The 19,437-nt window shown below is 39.5% G+C and overlaps 1 protein-coding gene across 1 annotated transcript in view; it reads right to left on the bottom strand.

Annotated features, from left to right (window-relative positions):
• Nucleotides 1-19,437, bottom strand: part of LRRC39 (leucine rich repeat containing 39) — a 33,869-nt gene that overhangs the window by 11,234 nt on the left and 3,198 nt on the right. The window contains exons 2-3 of the mRNA XM_023547414.2: nucleotides 4,703-4,895; nucleotides 2,951-3,056 (exon numbers count right to left, since the gene is read on the bottom strand). Of these exons, the coding sequence (XP_023403182.2) occupies nucleotides 2,951-3,056; nucleotides 4,703-4,851 (255 nt within the window). The 5' untranslated portion in view covers nucleotides 4,852-4,895. The remainder of the gene's footprint in view (nucleotides 1-2,950; nucleotides 3,057-4,702; nucleotides 4,896-19,437) is intronic.

Below are 19,437 nucleotides of genomic sequence, written 5' to 3'. Positions count from 1 at the left end.
TCCAGCGCACACAGCGTGTATATACTCATGCCTACAGATGCACCTGTATGTGCATGTACATCTGCCTTCCTATACACATGTATGTACACATATCTACCTATGTAGCCAAACACAATTTTTGTTGTTAATGATGCTGTTGCAGAAATGTGTATATCATTTATTAAAAAGTCCCTTATTCTTGAGTACTTCTTAGTATCATCATTTACACCAGTCAAGTGGTGCAGACTTCACCCTTAGTTGGTATTGCCTTTCCAGTCACCAAAAATAACAAGTGTCTACTATCCATAAAGTGATTTCCCCTCCCTCCCACTCCCAGCCCTGGTAACCACCAAAGAACGTTGATTTCTGTATGTATTCCTCTTTTTGTGTTTTTATAAAAGTGGAATCATGTGAAATTGGTCATTTTGTACTGACTTATTTCACTCAGCATGCTGTCCTTCATCCATGTTATAAAATGTTTCACGGACTTATTATTTTTTACAGCTGTATAGTTTTCTGCTGTATGTATATACCACATTTTGTTTATCCTTTCATCCGATGGTGGGCACTTAGGTTGTTTCTATCTTTTTGCTATTGTGAATAATGCTGTAATGAACATAGGTGTGCATATGTCTGTCTTTAGGGTATATAACCAGTAGTGAGATTGTTGGATCATAGGGTATTTCTTTCTTTTTTTTTTTAGAAACAATATTTCAATTAATTTTAATTTGAAAATATAAGTGAATATGAAGATTTTAAATTATGGCTTAACTACAGCTTTAAATATAAGTGAGCTTAAACATTTTCCCTAAATTTTTACAAACCATATTTTTCTTTTCTGGGATCCACCTCTTCACTGAATCTCCTTGCTCTGCTTTAAACATGCCGAAGTTGTTCTTTAGAAGTCACCATTCCCTTTACCAGTAATGTTCTCTCCCTAGTTCTCCTCATCAGGATGTAGGTTCTAGTTCAAAGGTTATCTCTGGCCACCCACACTCAGGTACCACCTCGCCCCCTCCATACACACCCCCACCACTCAGTCACTCCTGAGGATCACAGGGTATTTCTATTTCTAGAAGTGCCATACTATTTTCCATAGTGGTTGTACCCTTTTACATTCCCACCAGCAGTAGATAACGGTTCTGATCTCCCTGCAGCCTCACCAGCATTTGTTGTTTTCTGGATTTTTTTGTTTGTTTTTTTATTTTTTCTTCAGTCAGTACTGTTTTGGCAGGGTTGATATGGTATCTCATGATAGTTTTGATTTGCATCTCTCTGATGGCTAATGATCACAAGCATCTTTTCATGTGTTTGTTGGCTGCTTGAATGTCCTCTTTGGTGAAGTGTCTGTTTATGTCCCATACCCATTTTTTAATTGGATTGTTTGTCTTTTTGTTGTTGAGTTGTTGGCATTTTCTATATAGAGATTAGATCCTTATCGGATATATCATTCCCAAAGATTTTTTTTTTTCCCAGTCTGTAGTTCTCTTTTTAATTTTGTGATAAAGTCTTTTGATGGGCATAAGTATTTAATTTTTAGGAGGTCCCAGTTATCTAATTTGTCTTCTGTTGCTAATGCATTTATACTTGTTTTTTTTTTTTTTTTTTTTGTAATCTATAACTGAAAATAATTAGATCCCAAAGTTTTGTCCCTATATTATCTTCTAGGAACTTTATAGTTTTAGCTTTAAAATTTAGATTTTTGATCCATTTTGAGTTAGTTTTTGTGTATGGTGTTGGTTATGGATCCTGTTTTATTTTTCTGCAAATGGGTATCCAGTTTTGCCAGCAACATTTGGTAAAGAGACTGTTTCTTCCACACTGAATGGATTTTCACTCCTTGTTAAAAATCAGCTCCTCATAGGTGAATGGACTTACTTCTGGGTTGTAGCAATAGTTTTTGATTTTTGAAGCACTTTGGAATATTTTCCGTAATGAATAACATTTCCAAGTGCTTTATGTTATTTCTAATTTTTAAGACCTTCCCTTTTTTTTTTTTAAACCTCCAAAACCTAATAGAATAAACAAAAATAATGTATTTGGTCAATAGTACACAAACAAAACTATGTCCTAAAAATTGTGTTGTGTTTGCTTTTCCTATAGTGCATATGCTATTAAAAATGGTGGTTAATTGAAAGCACAGAGAAACCAAAAAATCACTGTAATCAATAATTCAGACTTCTTTCCATTCCTGTTTTGAAGGATTTTATAAGTTTTTAAAATTTCAACTATTATGAATTCTATGCCTTTTCCCTGTCAGCCTAGAAAGGCCAGAAGAGAAAATGAAGGCTGCCAGTACCAACTGCCTGTGAGCCGATTCCAGCTCATGGTGACCCTATGTGTGTCAGTGCAGAACTGTGCTCCACACGGTTTTCAATGGCTGCTTTTTGGAAGGTGATCATCAGGCCTTTCTTTTAGGTGTGTCTGGTTGAATTTGAACCTCCAACCTTCTGGTTAGCAGCTGAGTGTGTTAATCATTTGCACCACCCGGGGACTCCAAAAGAAGCTTAGAGGCCCTTGTAAAAAATTAGAACATGTCAAAGTAATTAAGCAACTGTGTATGTGTGAGTGTGTGTGAGAAAGGGAGAGAGAGAATAATCATGTGGTGAACCTAAGAAATTAATATTCATTTACATTTTATGAAGTTTTCACTGAGCACTTGCTTTGGAAAAGCTAAATGATTTTAATTAGGCAGATAGACATCTTTTTATTTTTAGTGGAAAATGAGAAATTGCTTCTTAAAAGGATTAGTAGGGGAATTATTACAAATGACTTAGTATAGGCAGGGCTGAGGCAAAATGATTGAATTTTCACAGAAAAAAAGTCTGTTCCTGTTACCTAAATTAATTTGCATTTTTTAAATTAAAACTAAAAATTATTGGACTTAATTACACAGTCTCAGAATAATTTTCTGAACTCTCCTACGAAATACAATACACGGAAAATTGAATATCACTTCTCTAAAACTCACCTTCCATTCTTCCTTTTCTATCTTCAAAATAGCTCTTCCATCTTCCATGGTGACCTTTTCTCTTAGCTTAGTTAAGCTAACTCTCTCTTCCCAGATCCTCACTAGCCTAAGAGACCAGGAAATCATTTTAGTTGGTAGTTAATGAGATAGGTAGCATTTATGTTTTTATACAACCTGTGAAAGACAACCATTTGATCAATGACGCCTGGAAATCAGACAAAAATTTATTTGTAAGAATTATAAATTTGGTTAGTATCATAATGCCATTATTTTTAAATTTTTGAAAATGTCATAACTCTCCATAGTTTTTCTATGACAGCTTGTTGAGTTATAATTCACACATCATACAGTTTATTCTCTTAAAGTATACAATTCAGTGGTTTTTAGTATATTCACAGAGTTGTGCAATTATCACCATTATCTAATTTCAAAACATTTTCAGAACCCAAAAATGAAACTAAATATCTGTTAATATTCATCCCCCATTTCCCCTTCCTCCAGCTCCTGGCAACCGTTAATCTACTTTCTGTTTCTATAGAATGCCTATTCTGTACATTTTGTATAAATGGAGTTGTACAATATGTGGCTTTTTGTATCTGGCTTCTTTCACTTAGCATGTTTTCAAGGTTCATCCATTCCGTAACATGTATCAGTACTTCATTCCCTTTTATGGACAGATAGTACTTCATTGTATGGATATTCTAATTTTATTTATCCATTCATCCATTGATGGACATTTTCAGTTGCTTCCAGTTTTCAGCTATTACAAATAATGCTGTTCCCATATTCATGTACAAGTTTTTGTGTAAACATATATTTTCATTTCTCCTGAGTATACACCTAAGAGTAGAATTGCTGGATCGTATGGTAACTCTATGTTTAACTTTTTTAGCAACTGTCAAATTGTTTCCAAATTGGCTACGCCATGTTATATTCCCACCAGCAATATTTGAGAGTTCCAATTTCTCTACATCTTCACTAGTACTTGTTATTGTCCATCTTTTTTATTATAGCCATCCTAATGAGTGTGAGTTTTTTTTTTTTTTTTAATGAGTGTGAAGTGCTTTTGATGTGTATTTTCCTTGTGCTTAATCCACAGATATTTAATAAATAAGATTTTTCATGGCTTGCTAAAAATACAGTTCTAACTTTAGAGTTAAATTGCATATTACCACATTCTAATTTTATCTGGATTTTATTTTTCAGATATAAAAATGCATAAAATCTTAGTTATTCTGAGACATACACCTATCCGTTTTTGATCCATTGAAAATATACCTGAGAATAATATCAAGCTGTAAAAATAACTAGCAAAAGGTTTTCTATTATTTCTGCCTTAGAAAATTTTTCATGTGTAGTTAACATAGAAAAAATAAAAATTGAAATTTGGCTATCTTAGCCCATTACCCAGTACCCAGTGCTGTCCAGTCGAATCCAACTCATTAGAATTATAAATAATAAATCAACAAAAGTAGCCATCAAAGAACATTTGATTTGTTTGCTAGTTATAACTAAAACAACAACAACAAAAAAAAACGAAACCCACTGCCATCAAGTCAATTCCAACTCATAGCGACCTTATAGGACAGGGTAGAACTGCCCCATAGAGTTTCGAAGGAACACCTTGTGGACTTGAACTGCTCTTAACCACTATGCCACCAGGGTTTCCAGTTATAACTAGGCACTTAATAAATGCTCTATTTTATAATGAGGGTGTTACGAATTCTCATTAATAAGCATGTTGTAACATACTTCTGTTGAAATTCTTTTTCTCGCTTCAGATCTTCATTTTGTTTCTTTATTCTTTTTTCCCAGACTTCCTTTACAGCATTGACAGCCCCAGTACGAACCACATGTTCTGTCATGATTTCTCCACATTGCCAAAGAGTCACCAGCTTCATTAAGTTCTGAATAGCTGAATCAGAGATGCCATCTCAGAAAGAACCTAATTGTAACAGAAAAAAGCATATGTTTCAGAATGTTCATTTAGTATTGTAATAATCATAACAGCTAATATTTATTGAGCACTTTCTATGTTACCAAAACTATTTGAAGACTTTGCACGCCATATCTCATTTAATAATCCTTATAACAATACTAGAATGTGGATACTTTTAATGTCTCTCTTACAGATGAGAAAACTGAGCCTGAAAGAAGAGCAATTTGCACAAAGTCTCAAATCTAATACGTGACAGAGGTGGAACTTGATGCCAAGAATACTCCCTTTGTTACTGTGTAATTCACAGTATTGAAAACTGCAACTAGCGTAAATAGCCAATTATAGGGAAATGGTTAAATAATAAGTGTATAAAATAAGACACGTCTTGGGATATCTATGGAAACCCTGGTGGCATAGCGGCTAAGTGCTACTGCTGCTAACCAAGAGGTTGGCAGTTCGAATCCGCCAGGTGCCCCTTGGAAACTCCATGGGGTAGTTCTACCCTGTCCTATAGGGTCGCTATGAATCGGAATCGACTCGATGGCAGTGGGTTTGTTTTTTTTCGGGGGGGGGGGTTTAGGATATCTATGTAATCTGGATGCCATATGCACAAACTGGAATTCAGTTAAACGATAATATGTGGGGATTGTTTGCTCTTGTGTCAAATAAATTGCAAAGGGACAGATACAATATTGAGGATTGTGACCTGAATCTTAGAAATGGGAGAAAAATACACAGTAATAATGGAATGGTTATATAAATTTTTGTTGATCCTTTTAACAAAATGATTTGCAGCCATTACAAATAGTGGTCTTGATCTTTTTTTAAACCAAATTATTATCTCCCAAATTCAGGAAGACAAAAATTTTCACAATCATCACTTCTTTTCACCATTATACTGGAGTACTATCATGCAAGGAAGGCAAATGCAAGGTATAAAGTTTGGAAAGGAAGATGTGAAACTTTCGGCAGCATAGGAGAACACATACTCTCATATACTAATGGCAGCAGGATACATTGTTCTCTACAGAGAGAACATCTATCAAAATCACAAATGCACGTTCACACTTCTAGGAATTTACATTGCAAATGTTTTCATATGTAAAATAACTTACTACAAAGTTATTCATTGCAGCATTTTTTTGTAAGAGTAAAAGATTGCAAACAACCTAACTTTCCCTTGGTAACTTATAGTACATCCATACCATGGGAAATTATATAGCTCCGTAAAGAAGGAAGTAATTTATATACTGACACACCATTGTCTCCAAAACGTATGACTGCCAATATTTACTTCTCCATACTATGGAGTGTGGCTATTTGAGCCTCAGATTTTTGTTATTAGGAGCAATATTGTTTTATAAATCCTTGCTCTTACCTCTTGGTACTCAGGTAAAATGGGTTCTACTGGGTATATATCTGTATTAGTTTCCTAGGGCTGCTGTAACAAAATACCGCAAATTAGGTAGCTTATGAGAATAGACACTTATTGCCTCACAGTTCTGGATGCTAGTGGTCCAAATTCAGGGTATCGGCAGAGCCATATTCTCTCTGAAGTCTCCAGGGGAAGATTCTTGTCTCTTTCAATTTCTGGTAGCCCTGGGCATTCCTTGGCATGTACCTGCTTCATAATTCTGTCTGGGACATGGCCATCTTCCCTCTGTCCTTCTCTGTGTTTCTTCTCCTCTTTATAGGACACCACTTAGATTGGATTAGGACCCACGGTACTCCAGTGTGAACTCATGTTAACATAAATGATTTTCAGTGACTCTATTTCTAAACATGGTCATGTTCATAGGTATAGGGTTAGAACTTCAATGTAAATTTGGGGGGAACACATTCAATCCATAACAATATCTAAATCTGGAATTTCTGGATGATGGTGTATGTGAATGTTCACTTTTATGAGATAGTGCCAAATCATTTTCAAAATTAATGTGCCAATTTATATTCTTACCATCACTGTATAAGGGTCCCCACTGAAGTACATCCTCACCAACATGCTACTGTATAAAATGATATTTCATTGTAGTAATAATTTTCACTTTCCTGATTACTAAATGCTTCAGGGAAATATACAAATATTGATGAATTAAATAAAAAGTCAAATCCCATGTGCTGTTTACAAGAGGCACGCCTAAAACAAAGATAGAGAAAAGTGGAATGTACAAAAATAGCCAAAGATCCACTCCTAGGTATATACTCAAGAGAATTGTAGATATATTGTGATGGTAAGGTTGTGTGTCAACTTGGCTGGGCCATGATCTCAGTGGTTTGACAGTTATGATGCAGTTTGGCAGTTGTTTAATGATATAATTACTTCCATGATGAGCTCACCTCTATCAGCAGCCAATCAGTTGAAAAGGAGTTTCCTGGGGGTATGGCCTGCATCCAATATATATGAACTTTCCAGCAAAACTCGCTGGCTTTTGCTTGCTGTGGATCCTGCATCAGACTCATTATCACCTCACCTTCAGTTCTTGGAACTTGAGCCAGCAGTCTGCTGTCTGACCTGCCAATCTTGGGTTCCTGACACCTGACCCGTTGACTTGGGACTTTGTAGCCTCTACAACTGTGTGAGCCATTTCCTTAATATGAATCTCTCTCTATATATATGCATATGTATACATACACACACACACTTCACTGGTCATGCTTCTCTAGCGAACCCAGCCTAAGACACATATTTTCACACAAAAACTTGTACATGAATTTTCATAGGATCATTATTTATAATAGCCAGAAAATGAACTGATGAATGGATAAATAAATGGGGTAAATCCATACAATGTAACATACTTGGCCATAAAAACACATGAAGTACTGATACATAAACCAAAAAAAACCAAACCTGTTGCTGTCGAGTCGATTCTCATAGGGACACTATAGGACAGAGTAGAACTGCCTCATGAGGTTTCCAAGGAGTGCCTGATGGAGTCAAACTGCAGACCTTTTGGTTAGTAGCCATAGCTCTTAACCACTATGCTACCAGGGTTTCCACTGACACATAGTAAGTGAAATAAACCAAAAAAACAAAACAAATCCATTACCATTAAGTTGATTCCAACTCATAGCAACCCTATAGTGAAAAAAGTCAGATACAAAAGGTCACATATTATTTGATTCCATTTATATTAAATGTCCAGAATAGGCAAATCCATAGAGACAAAGTAGGTGAGTGGTTTCTAAGCAACTGAGGGAGGAGGGAATGGGAAGTGACTGCTGATAGGGATGGAGTTTCCTTATTGGATCATGAAACTGTTGTGGAATTAGATACTGGTGATGGTTCCACATATCATGAATATACTAAAGACAACTGAATTGTACAGTTTAAAAGGGTGAATTATATCTCAATTTTTTAAATATTTTTAAAAATAGAAAAATATATACCATATAAACCATGTAAACTAACCAAAGAAAGCTGATAAAAATGTGTTAACAGCTGACAAAAAATAGACACTAAGGCAAAACAGCATTACAGGTATAGATCATATCATATTAAAAGGCTTAATTCACAAGAAAGATAAAACAACCTTAAATTATACTCCTAATAACATGGCTTCAAAATATATAAAGCAAAATCAATAGAACTAAAGGGAGAAATTGAGAAATCCAGAAATGAAGTGGGAGATTTTAACCAATTTTTTCAGTAATTAATTCAACAAACAGTTTCAAACTTAGGAAACATGATGAAGATTTGAACCACATAATGAATAATTCTGACCTAATACGTATATATAAAACATTACATTCCACAACAGCAGAATGCATATTGTCTTCAAATACGCATGTAAAACTTGCCCTCTCAAAAAACAAATTCATGTACTGGGCCATGGTGCAAGCAAGTCTCAACAAATTTCAAATGACTGAAGTAGCACAGAGTATTTTTTCTGACCACAATACAAAATTGCTGGAAATAACAACAAAAAAATTCTGAGAGAAAACTCATATATTTTCAATTAAAAATTGCACTTCTAAATTACCTATGATGGAAGAAGCTATCATAATGAAAATAAAACTTTTTTAACCAAATAATAGCAAAAATCTACAAATCAAAGTATATGGTATATACAAAACCAAAAAAACCAAACCCAGTGCCGTTTAGTCGATGCCGACTCGTAGGGACCCTATAGGACAGAGTAGAACTGCCCCATAGAGTTTCCAAGGAGCGCCTGGCAGATTTGAACTGTCGACCCTTCGGTTAGCAGCCGTAGCACTTAACCACTATGCCACCAGGGTTTCCATATGTTATACACTAATGTAATATTTAGATGAAAATTTATAGTTTTAAACATGTTGTTAGATACACCATTGAGTGAGTTCCAACTCATAGCAACCCTACATACAACTGAAAGAAACATTGCCTGGTCCTGTGCCATCCTTAAAATCGTTGCCATGTTTAAGTCCTTTGTTGCAGCTATTATGTCAGTTCATCTCATTGATGGTCTTCCTCTTTTTCCTTGGCCCTCTACTTTACCAAAGAAGATGACCTTCTTCAGAGACAGTTCCATCTTTATAACACGTCCAAAGTATGTGAAATGAAGTCTTACCATCCTTGCTTCTAAGGAACATTCTGACTGTACTTCATCCAAGACAGATTTCTTCATTCTATTGACAGTCCTTGGTCTATTCAATATTCTTCACCAACACCATGATTCAGAGGCATCAATTCTTCTTCTGTCTTCATTATTCATTGTCTAGCTTTTGTACGCATATGAAGCAAGAGAAATACCATGCCTTGGGTCAGGCGCACCTTAGTCCTCAAAATGATATCTTTGCTTTTTAACACTTTAAAGAGGTCTTTTGCAGATTTGCCCAATACAACGCATCTTTCAATTTCTTGACTGCTGCTTCCATGGGAGTTCATTGTGGATCCAAGTAAAATAAAACTTTTGACAACTTCAATATTTTCTCTATTTATCATGATGTTGCTTATTGGTCCAGTTGTGAGGATTGTGTTTTCTTTATGTTGAGTTGTAATCCATACTGAAAGCTGTAGTCATTGATCCCCATCAGTAAGTACATCAAGTCCTCTTCACTTTCAGCGAGCAAGGTCATGTCATCTCCATATTGCAGGTTGCTAATGAGTCTTCCTTCAATCCGGATGCTGTGTTCTTCATATATTCCAGCTTCTCAGACTATTTGCTCACTGTAGAGATTGAATAAGTATGGTGAAGGGGTTTCCAGTTTTTAAACCACACAGTATCCACTCGTTCTGTTTAAACAACTGCCTCTTGGCCTATGTATACAGGTTGTGCCTGAACACAATTAAGTGTTCTGGAATTCTCATTCTTTACAATGTTATCTATAATTTGTTATGATTCACACATCTAATGCCTTTGCATAGTGAATAAAACACAGGTAAACATCTTTCTGGTGTCCTCTGCTTTCAGCCAAGATCCATCTGATATCAGCAATGATATCCCTCATTCTACATTCTCTTCGGAATTCAGCTTGAATTTCTGGCAGTTCCCTGTTGATATATTGCTGCAAATGTTTTTGAATTATCTTTAGCAAAGTTTTACTTGAGTGTGATATTAATGATATCGTTCAATAATTTCTGTATTCTATTTGATCACCTTCTTTTTTGGAATGAGCACAAACATGGATCTCTTCCAGTTGGTTGGCTAGGTAGCTGTCTTCCAAATTTCTTGGCGTAGATGAGTGAGCACTTCCAGCTTTGCATCCATTTGTTGAAACATCTCAGTTGGTAATCCGTCAATTCCTGGAGCCTTGTTTTTTGCCAGTGCCTTCAGTGCAGCTTGGACTTCTTCCTTCAATACCATTGGTTCTTGATCATATGCTACCTCCTGAAATCGTTGAACATCCACCAGTTCTTTTTGGTTCAGTGACTGTGTATTCTTTCCATCTGCTTTTGATGCTTCTAATACAGAGGTACCCAGGCTGCAGAAATTTCCACTGCAGCTTGCTTGGCCTGCCTCACAATTTTGCATTAGAATTCCAGCTCCTTTCTTTGGCCTGCCCTGTAAAAATCCTGGTGCATGTGTAGTATGATTAAGAATGTTGCTGACATAACTTGTGTGAACTCCTTACTTGTAAACCCTTAAAAATAACTTTTCCCCTTGCCCTTGTGGAGAAGTCTAGGTGGCGGCAGCCCCAACTGTTTCCTTTCCTTATACAATGAAATAAAGGCACCTTTCCTCTCTCCCACCTTGGTCTGTCATTTATTAGCCGATATGAGTTATGCCAAGCAAACCCGGGGTTTCCATGCAGTAACATTTCTGGCAAGCCAGCTAGGAGCCTTCCACTCAGTTCGGGAGATGGATCAGACAACAGGCGAGCCCTGGTGTCTGACGCCACCAGGAGATTTCTTCTGGAGACCTTGGAGCAGCCCTGAGAGCCTATCTTCCTTGGACCTTATGGTGATTCCGCGGGAGACACGAAATATGCCCGGGTTATTCGGTAAGTCCTGAGGTAAAGCCTTAGAATTCCCAAGAAGTGAGAGGAATTGACCGTTGAGAGCATTAGGTATCTGAGCTTATTTGGTAAATAACGGGTTAATTCCTAGGTAGGGCCTTAGAAGAGTCTCAAAAAGTGACTGTTGAAGGTATAAAAGACTCTAAGTTTCTGTTGTTCCCCGCCACACCCCCCCGGAAAGGGTTATCTTTCTTTAATCTAGAAGAAAAAACAGATGGGGTGAGGCCTGGTAGGGGTCTCCGTGCAAAGCTTCTGTGCACCCAGGGAATGTGCTTACCCTCCTGAGTGCAGATGTTTGCCCTCACCACCATGGAAGCACCACTGAGCTTCCATTTTCGAGGCCTGTATTGGCCTGCCCACGTGGCCATGAGAGATTACAGCAGGCCTCCTAAGGCTTAAGCAGCATGAGGCCCCCAGGTGGTCCCTCTTTGTCTAGTCAGCCCCTTACTCATTGGCCTCAGCTGTGGTTTGGTTCTCAGGAACCAGAACCAAAAGTGAAATTGTTTATTGCAAGGGGGGCTCCCCACCTCACTGCTGAGGCTCAAAGACACTGATGACAACCAAGCACCTGGCAACGTAGTCCCCTTCTCTCCTACCTTCCCAAGAGCCTGAGCCTGCATCAGCATCATCAGAATGCGGACCCCAAGCCCCCAGAGCCTCATTCAGCTGGTCTGGGTAGGGCCCGAGAACCTGCATTTCTAACAAGTTCCTAGCTGATACTGCTGGTTCGGGGACCACTGAGTTCTCAACACGGCTGCACATTGCACTCACTGGGGAAATTTTAAGACTCTCAAGGCTCAAGCCACATGCCAGACCAATTCAGTTAGTCTCTGGGTTGGGGCTTAGGCATTGGTTTTTTTTTTTTTTAATTGTGCTTTAAGTGGAAGTATACAAATCAAGTCAGTCTCTCATACAAAAAGTTATATACCCCTTGTTATATTCCTTCAGTGCTTTATGTAAGTCATCCCATTGCCTTCTTGCCTGCATGGTTTCTGCTGAGTAGTCCAAGCTTATTCTTATTGACTCTCCTTCGTAGGTGACTTTTTCTTTATTCCTAGCCTCTCTTAAAATTCTCTGTCTTTGGTTTTGGCACGTTTGATTATAATACATTTTGGTGACTTTCTTTTAAGATCTACCTTATGTCAAGTTTGATGAGCATCTTGGATAGATATCTTCTCATCTTTCATGATATCAGGGAAGTTTTCTGCCAACAAATCTTCAAAAATTCTCTCTGTATTTTCTGTTATCCCTCCCTGTTCTGGTACTCCAATCACTTGTAGGTTATTTCTCTTGATAGAGTCCCACATGATTCTTAAAGTTTCTTCATTTTCTTTAAATCTTTTATCTGATTTTTCTTCAAATATATTTGTGCCAAGTGCTTTATCTTCAATCTCATCAATTCTGCCTTCCACTTGCTCAATTCTGCTCCTCTGACTTTCTACTGAGTTGTCTAATTCTGTAATTTTGTTTTAATCTTCTGAATTTCTGATTGTTGTCTCTCTATGAATTCTTGCGGCTTATTAAATTTTTCATTATGTTCTTGAATAACCTTTATAATTTCTTCAGCTGGTTTATCTGCGTGTTCCTTGTCTTGTTCTGTGTATTGACTGATCTCCTTCCTAATCTTGTTCCTGATGTCTTGAAGAGTTCTGTACATTAATCTTTTGTATTCTGCTTCCAGTGATTCCAGAAAGGCACCTTCGTCCCGAAGATCCCTTGATTCTATGTTTTGAGAGCTTGTTGAAGTGAGCATGGTCGGCTTCATTATGTGATTTGATACTGACTGTTGTCTCTGAGCCATCTATAAGTTATTGTATTAGTTTATTTTACATTTCCTTACTGCATCCTAGCTTCTTACCTTGTTTTGTTTTGATATGCCAAAATGGGTTGCTTGAGTGAGCTAGCTTGATTATTTTCACCTTTGGAACTCTGACATCCTGTCACCAGATGGCTAGAGCTGTTATCAGGTGTATCAGCCTAGGAGTCCATTCACTTTTCTTGTATGGATTCAGCTCAGATGTCCAGGTAGCTGGTCATCAAGTGTATGGTACAGGGTCTGTCCTACAGTCTTAGAGGGGCAGGGATGATTGGTGTAAGTACTGGTATCTGGTTGTAGCAGGGGGTCATGCTCTGAACAAGGCAGGGGCTGACAACCATCCCTTGAGTGTGAGGAAAGCACATCCCTGTTCCCTAGATTGTACAGTTGGGTGGGTTCTGCAGATGGACCATGGGCACCCAAAACTTTCGGTTGTAAGATCTGGAACGTACCAGTTATCCTTGGACCCCTGTTGTGGGTGGCTGGGTAACCTGAGTGGAGCCACCAGTTCTTCAGCCCATGATGTGGGTAGGTGAGGACACCCTGTTTAGTAGGCAAAATTGTGTCAAACATAAAACACCCACCTCTCCACCACACAGCTGAAGCAGTTGCAGTCTGCCAACAAGGGCCTATTCTCCTGAAATAGGCCCACACGGGTCCATGCAGGGGGAAAAGGTATTCAAAGTCCATGGACCATTTATTCCTGGACAGCAGCCACTTCTGTCCTGAGCGCCCTAGGTTAGTGGAGATGGCAAATTATCTTTCCCCTCAGTTGTGAATTTATTCCTTCTCCAAGGCTGAATGAATGGCTCAGAGTGCTCAGCAGGGCCTATCTCAGGGACAGGGAAATCGACAGCCCCTGAAGTCAGCTTGGGGGCAGAGGGGCATGGTAAAATATACTCAAGTATTTAGCTTTTGCTGAGAGCACCGTTCTTCTCTGGTTCTGTAGGTGTGAGTAGGCTGTGTGGCTGGCTGCTTCTCCCTGAGGAAACTGTGGCTGAACGCTACTACCAGCCCTCCGCAGTTGCTCCTGGGAATGGTGCCTGAGGGATACCAGCGATTCAGGTCCAGGGACTCCTCTCTGCTTCCGAACCGTCTCTCCCTCCCTCTGCCACTCAGTCTGTTTTTTAACTTTGCCTTTGATGTTCAGGGCCCCTAGCTTGTCATAAATATAATTGTTTCACTTGTTTTTTGGGGTCTTTGTTGTGAGCGGGATCACTGGAAGCATCTGGCTATTCTGCCATCTTGGCCCCACCATCTAAGCTTCTGTTATTTGGGTGGTACAATGAATTAGGTTGTGTGAGTGTGTAAGATGTTCATGTGTCCAGAGAATGGGGAACGTTCAAGGAATTCCCAATTGCAGCCCCTCAGGATGCATTCTTGCAAACTGGAAATACTTTGGGCCAAGCCCCATGAAAAAGAAGAAAATGATTTTCCTTTGCAACACTGCCTGGCCAAAATATAAATTAGCAGATGGAAAGGAATGGCTAGAGAATTGGTTCCTATGTTTTATTACCATCCTTCTGTTGGACCTTTTCTGTACTTGAGAAGGAAAGTGGGATAAGAAGTATTATATTGAAGCTTTCATGACTATCATGAAGAGGGATTACAGAAGAAATATAAAATTCTAGTCCAGAAGGGGGCTGACAGATCACGACCACCAGTCCTCCCTCCTCACCCCAAGGAAGATTTTCTGTCTCTGCATTCCCAGTGCACTGGTTGCCTGCCCTTGCCTTGGCTTCCCACCACTCCAGTGACCACACCACCCCTCCCTATGCCTTGCCTCTACCTAACAGGGCCATAGCTCCAGTGACAGCCCCCACTGTTAATCCCCCTCAACCTTTGTATCCACCCCCCCAAGCCCTTCCACCCTGATGTTGGGCTTGCCTCCACATACATGGGGTGGTTTGGCATTTGGGTGCCCCAACTTGGTGACCATATAGAATAAAAGTAACACAAGGTTGACCAACTCTCGGGAAAGCCATAGCCAAGCCCAGGGTCATGCACCCGCTTCAACAAGTCCAGGCAGAAGATGCTGGCATATTCTGGGTACACCAACCTTTCTCTACAAGTGACCTTCATAACTGGGAAAACCATTGCCTTGGGTATCAAGAAGACCCTAAAAGAATGCAGGATCTTTTTGCTTCCATCTTCGGGCTCATAACCTTAATTGAGCAGATTGTCAGGTGCTAGTAGATGTGCTCCTGACCCCAGGACAAAGGCACATAGTCCTCGAAAAGGCTAAGGCCGAGGCTGACAGATACCACTGAGTGCAGGCAGTAAATCAGCCATGGGCAGAGACTTTCCCAGTGGGGGACCCCAGCTGGGATCAGAATACAGCTGAGGGACAGAGCCACCTTGCTTATAATAGGGAGTGCCTTTTAGAATGGTTGAAGAAAGGTTTGCCTAAACAAAAAACCTTAGCCAAATATATGGGATCAAACAAGAACCAACTGAAGATCCCTCTAAGTTCCTGGAAAGAATTTATGAGGCTTTTAGACAGACATGGACCCTGAGAGTCCCAAAAACACAAACATGGTGAATATGGTTTTTATCGGGTAGCGTGCCCTGGATTTACAGAGAAAACTCCAAAAACTTGAGGGAAGTGTGGAGTTAGGGATCTCATGGTTTGTTGAGCTTGCCTACCAGGTATATTCCAATTGGGACTGGGAACAGGAAAAGAGAAAAATCACCAATCAGAAGACACAGGCCACATTTCTGGCCACCATCTTGCAGGGAAATGGCCCATCTCCCAGTGACCCAAGAAGAGGAGGGTCCCTGAGGGGAGAAGTAGGTGAGAGGCTCTGAATTCCTTAAGCTGAGACCAATGCACTTGGTGAAAAAAGAGAGGACATTCAAAGAGAGAGTGCCCTAAATTCCTACCCAGAGGTAAGAAAAACCTGGGGCTGCCCAGTGCACCATGATGCTGATGGAGGAAGACTCAGAATGAGGAGGACCAGAGGCGAGTCCCCCAAATGAGCACCTGCTTATAATACAGGTGGGAGGGGAAACTGTGTGGTTTCTAGTGGATACCGGAGGAACCCACTCTGTCCTAACCCATAAAAAGACAGCCTCAACAAAACAAACTGTGTCAGTTGTGGGAGTCTCAGGTAAAAGGGAAAATCCTCCCTTCCTCCACCCTCAAACCTGCCCCATACAAGAGAAGTCATTAATACATACTTTTCTCTACATGCCCGACTGTCCCATTCCCTTGCTGGTAAGAGACATGTTGTGTAAACTGCAAGCTCAAATTTATTTTAATTAAGGGACCATGCAGATACAGGTACCACCACAGAATGGGTGGCGGCTGCAGACGGCCCTTACTGCTGAGTTGCCCACCAATTATAGTGCAGAAGGACACTACCCAGGGTTGGTAGGGCCAGACATCAAGACGCAGTAGTCCTGTGGATATGGGTCAACAAGGTGCCAGGATGCACCAAAAATGTTCTCCCGGTGGTAGTCAAACTCCTACCGTGCATAGTTCCCCCCAACTTAAGCAATACCCCATTTGGGTGGAATCCCAATGGGCACTGGGACAAATCTGAAACATGGACTGCTCAGACCTTGTCAGTCACAGTTCAACACCCCCATCCTGCTGGTGATGAAGAAAAGCAGAGAATACCAGTTCATTTATGATCTACTTCTAAAAAAAACCAGCCAGTGAAAATCTTATGAATAGCAGCTGAATATTTTCTGATACAGTGCCATGTATCAGACATGCAATCAAGATGCATTGATAATTACTGGTGATTGGAATGCAAAAGTTGAAAACGAAGAAGGATCAGTAGTTGGAAAATATGGCCTTGGTAATAGAAACAACCCAAGATCGCATGATAGAATTTTGCAAGACCAATAACTTCTTCATAGCAAATACCTTTTTTCAACAACATAAAGGTTGGACCTCACCAGATGGAAACACAGGAATCAAATCTACTACATCTATGGAAAGAGATGATGGAGAAGCTCAATATCATCATTTGGAATGAGACCAAGCCCAACTACAAAACAGACCATCAATTGCTCATATGCAAGTTCAAGTTGAAGCTGAAGAAAATTAAAGTCCATGAAAGCCAAAATACAACCTTGAATATATCCCACCTGAATGTAGAGACCATCTGAAGAATAGATTTGATTCATTGGACACTAATGACCAAAGACCAGATGAGCAGTGGGGTGACATCAAGGACATCATACATGAATGTCTTAGGCTGGGTTCTCTAAAAAACCAGTAAAACCGTGTAAATATATATAGAGAGAGATTGAAATCAAGGAATTGGGTCATGCAGTTGTAGAGGCTGGAGCATCCCTAGTTCGTGCAGCAGAATAGAGGCTTCTCCTGATTCACGTAGCCAAAGGGGCTGGAGAACCCAAGATCGGCAGATCAAAGAGCAGAGCTCTTGCTCACAGGTTGTGAAGATCAATGAATCCTAAGATCGGCAGTCAAGACCACAGGTAAGCTGCTAGTTCAAGTCCCAAGAACCAGAAGTCAGATGAACAGGAGTCAGCTGCAGGATCCAGCACCAGAATATTCACTTATAGTTGATGTAGGCCACACACCCAAGGAAACTCCCTTTCAACTGATTGGCTGCTCACAGCAGATCCAATCATGGAGGTGATCACGACTGCCAAACCACTGAGAATCATAGCCCAGCCAAGTTGACATACAACCTTAACCTTCACAATGAAGAAAGGAAAGGTCATTAAAAACACAGGAAAGAAAGAAAAGACTAAAGTGGATGTCAGAAGAGTTTGTGAAACTTGCTCTTGAATGTAGAATAGCTAAAGCAACTGGAAGAAATGAAGTAAAAGACGTGAATGGAAGATTTTAAAAGGCAGCTCAAGAAAACAAAGTCAAGTATTATAATGAAATATGCAAAGACTTGGAGTTAGAAAACCTGAAGAGAAGAACAGGCTTGGCATTTCTCATGCCAAAAGAACTGAAGAAAAAATTCAAGCCTCAAGTTGCAATTTTGAAGGATTCTACGGGGAAAATATTAAAGGACGCAGGAAGCAACAAAAGCAGATGGAAGGAATACACAGAGACACTGTACCAAAAAGAATTAGTCGACGTTCAGCCATTTCAGGAGGCAGAATATGATCAAGAATTGATAGTATTGAAGGAAGAAATCCAAGCTGCACTGAAGGCATTGGCAAAAAACAAGCCCCCAGTAATGGAAAGAATACCAATCAAAGTGTTTCAACAAACGGATGTAGCGCTGGAGGTGCTTACTCATCTATGCCAAGAAATTTGGAAGATAGCTACCTGGCCAACCAACTGAAAGAGATCTATATTTGTGCCCATTCCAGAGAAAAGTGATCCAGCAGAATGCAGAAATTATTGGCCAATGTCATTCACATCACACAAAAGTAAAATTTTGCTGAAGATAATTCAAAAGCAATTGCAGCAGTACATCAACAAGGAACTGCCAGAAATTCAAGCCAGATTCAGAAGAGAACACGGAACTGTGCTCAGGCAGAACTTGTATACATAGATCAAGAGGCAGTCGTTCAAACAAAGCAAGGGGCTACTTTACGGTTTAAAATCAAGAAAGGTATGCGTCAGGATTACATCCTTTCACCATATTCAATCTGTATGCTGAGCAAATAATCTGATAAACCGGACTATATGAAGAAGAATGCAGCGTCGGGATTGGTTGAAGACTCATTAACAACCTGCAATATGCAGATGACACCACCTTGCTTGTTGAAAGCGAAGAGGACTTAAACCACTTATTGATGAAGATCAAAGACTACATTACAGCCTTCAATATGGATTACACGTCAACGTAAAGAAAACAAAAATCCTCACAACTGTACCAACAAGCAACATCATAATAAATGGAGAAAAGATTGAAGTTTCAAGGATTTCATTTTACTTGGATCTACAAACAACGCCAAGGAAGCAGCAGTCAGGAAGTCAAACGACGTATTGCATTGGGCGAATCTGTTTGTAGAAAGGCCTCTATAAAATGTTAAAAAGCAAAGATGTTGCTTTGAGGGCTAAGGTGCACTTGACCCAAGCCACAATATTTTCAATCATCTCATATGCACGTAAAAACTGGACAGTGAATAAGGAGACTGAAGAAGAATTGATGCCTTTGAATTATCATGTTGGCGAAGAATATTAAATATCTCGTGGACTGCCAGAACAAATCTGTCTTGGAAGAAGTACAATCAGATTGCTCCTTGGAAGTGAGGATGGCAAAATTTCATGTCACACACTTTGGACATGTTATCCAGAGGGACCAGTCCCTGAAGAAGGACATCATGCTTGGTAAAGTAGAGGGTCAGCAA

This window comes from Loxodonta africana, chromosome 3 (assembly GCF_030014295.1).
Source record: "Loxodonta africana isolate mLoxAfr1 chromosome 3, mLoxAfr1.hap2, whole genome shotgun sequence".
NCBI lineage: Eukaryota > Metazoa > Chordata > Mammalia > Proboscidea > Elephantidae > Loxodonta > Loxodonta africana.
Note: the sequence above shows the minus strand (reverse complement) of the source record. Positions and strands in the feature narration are given on the sequence as shown.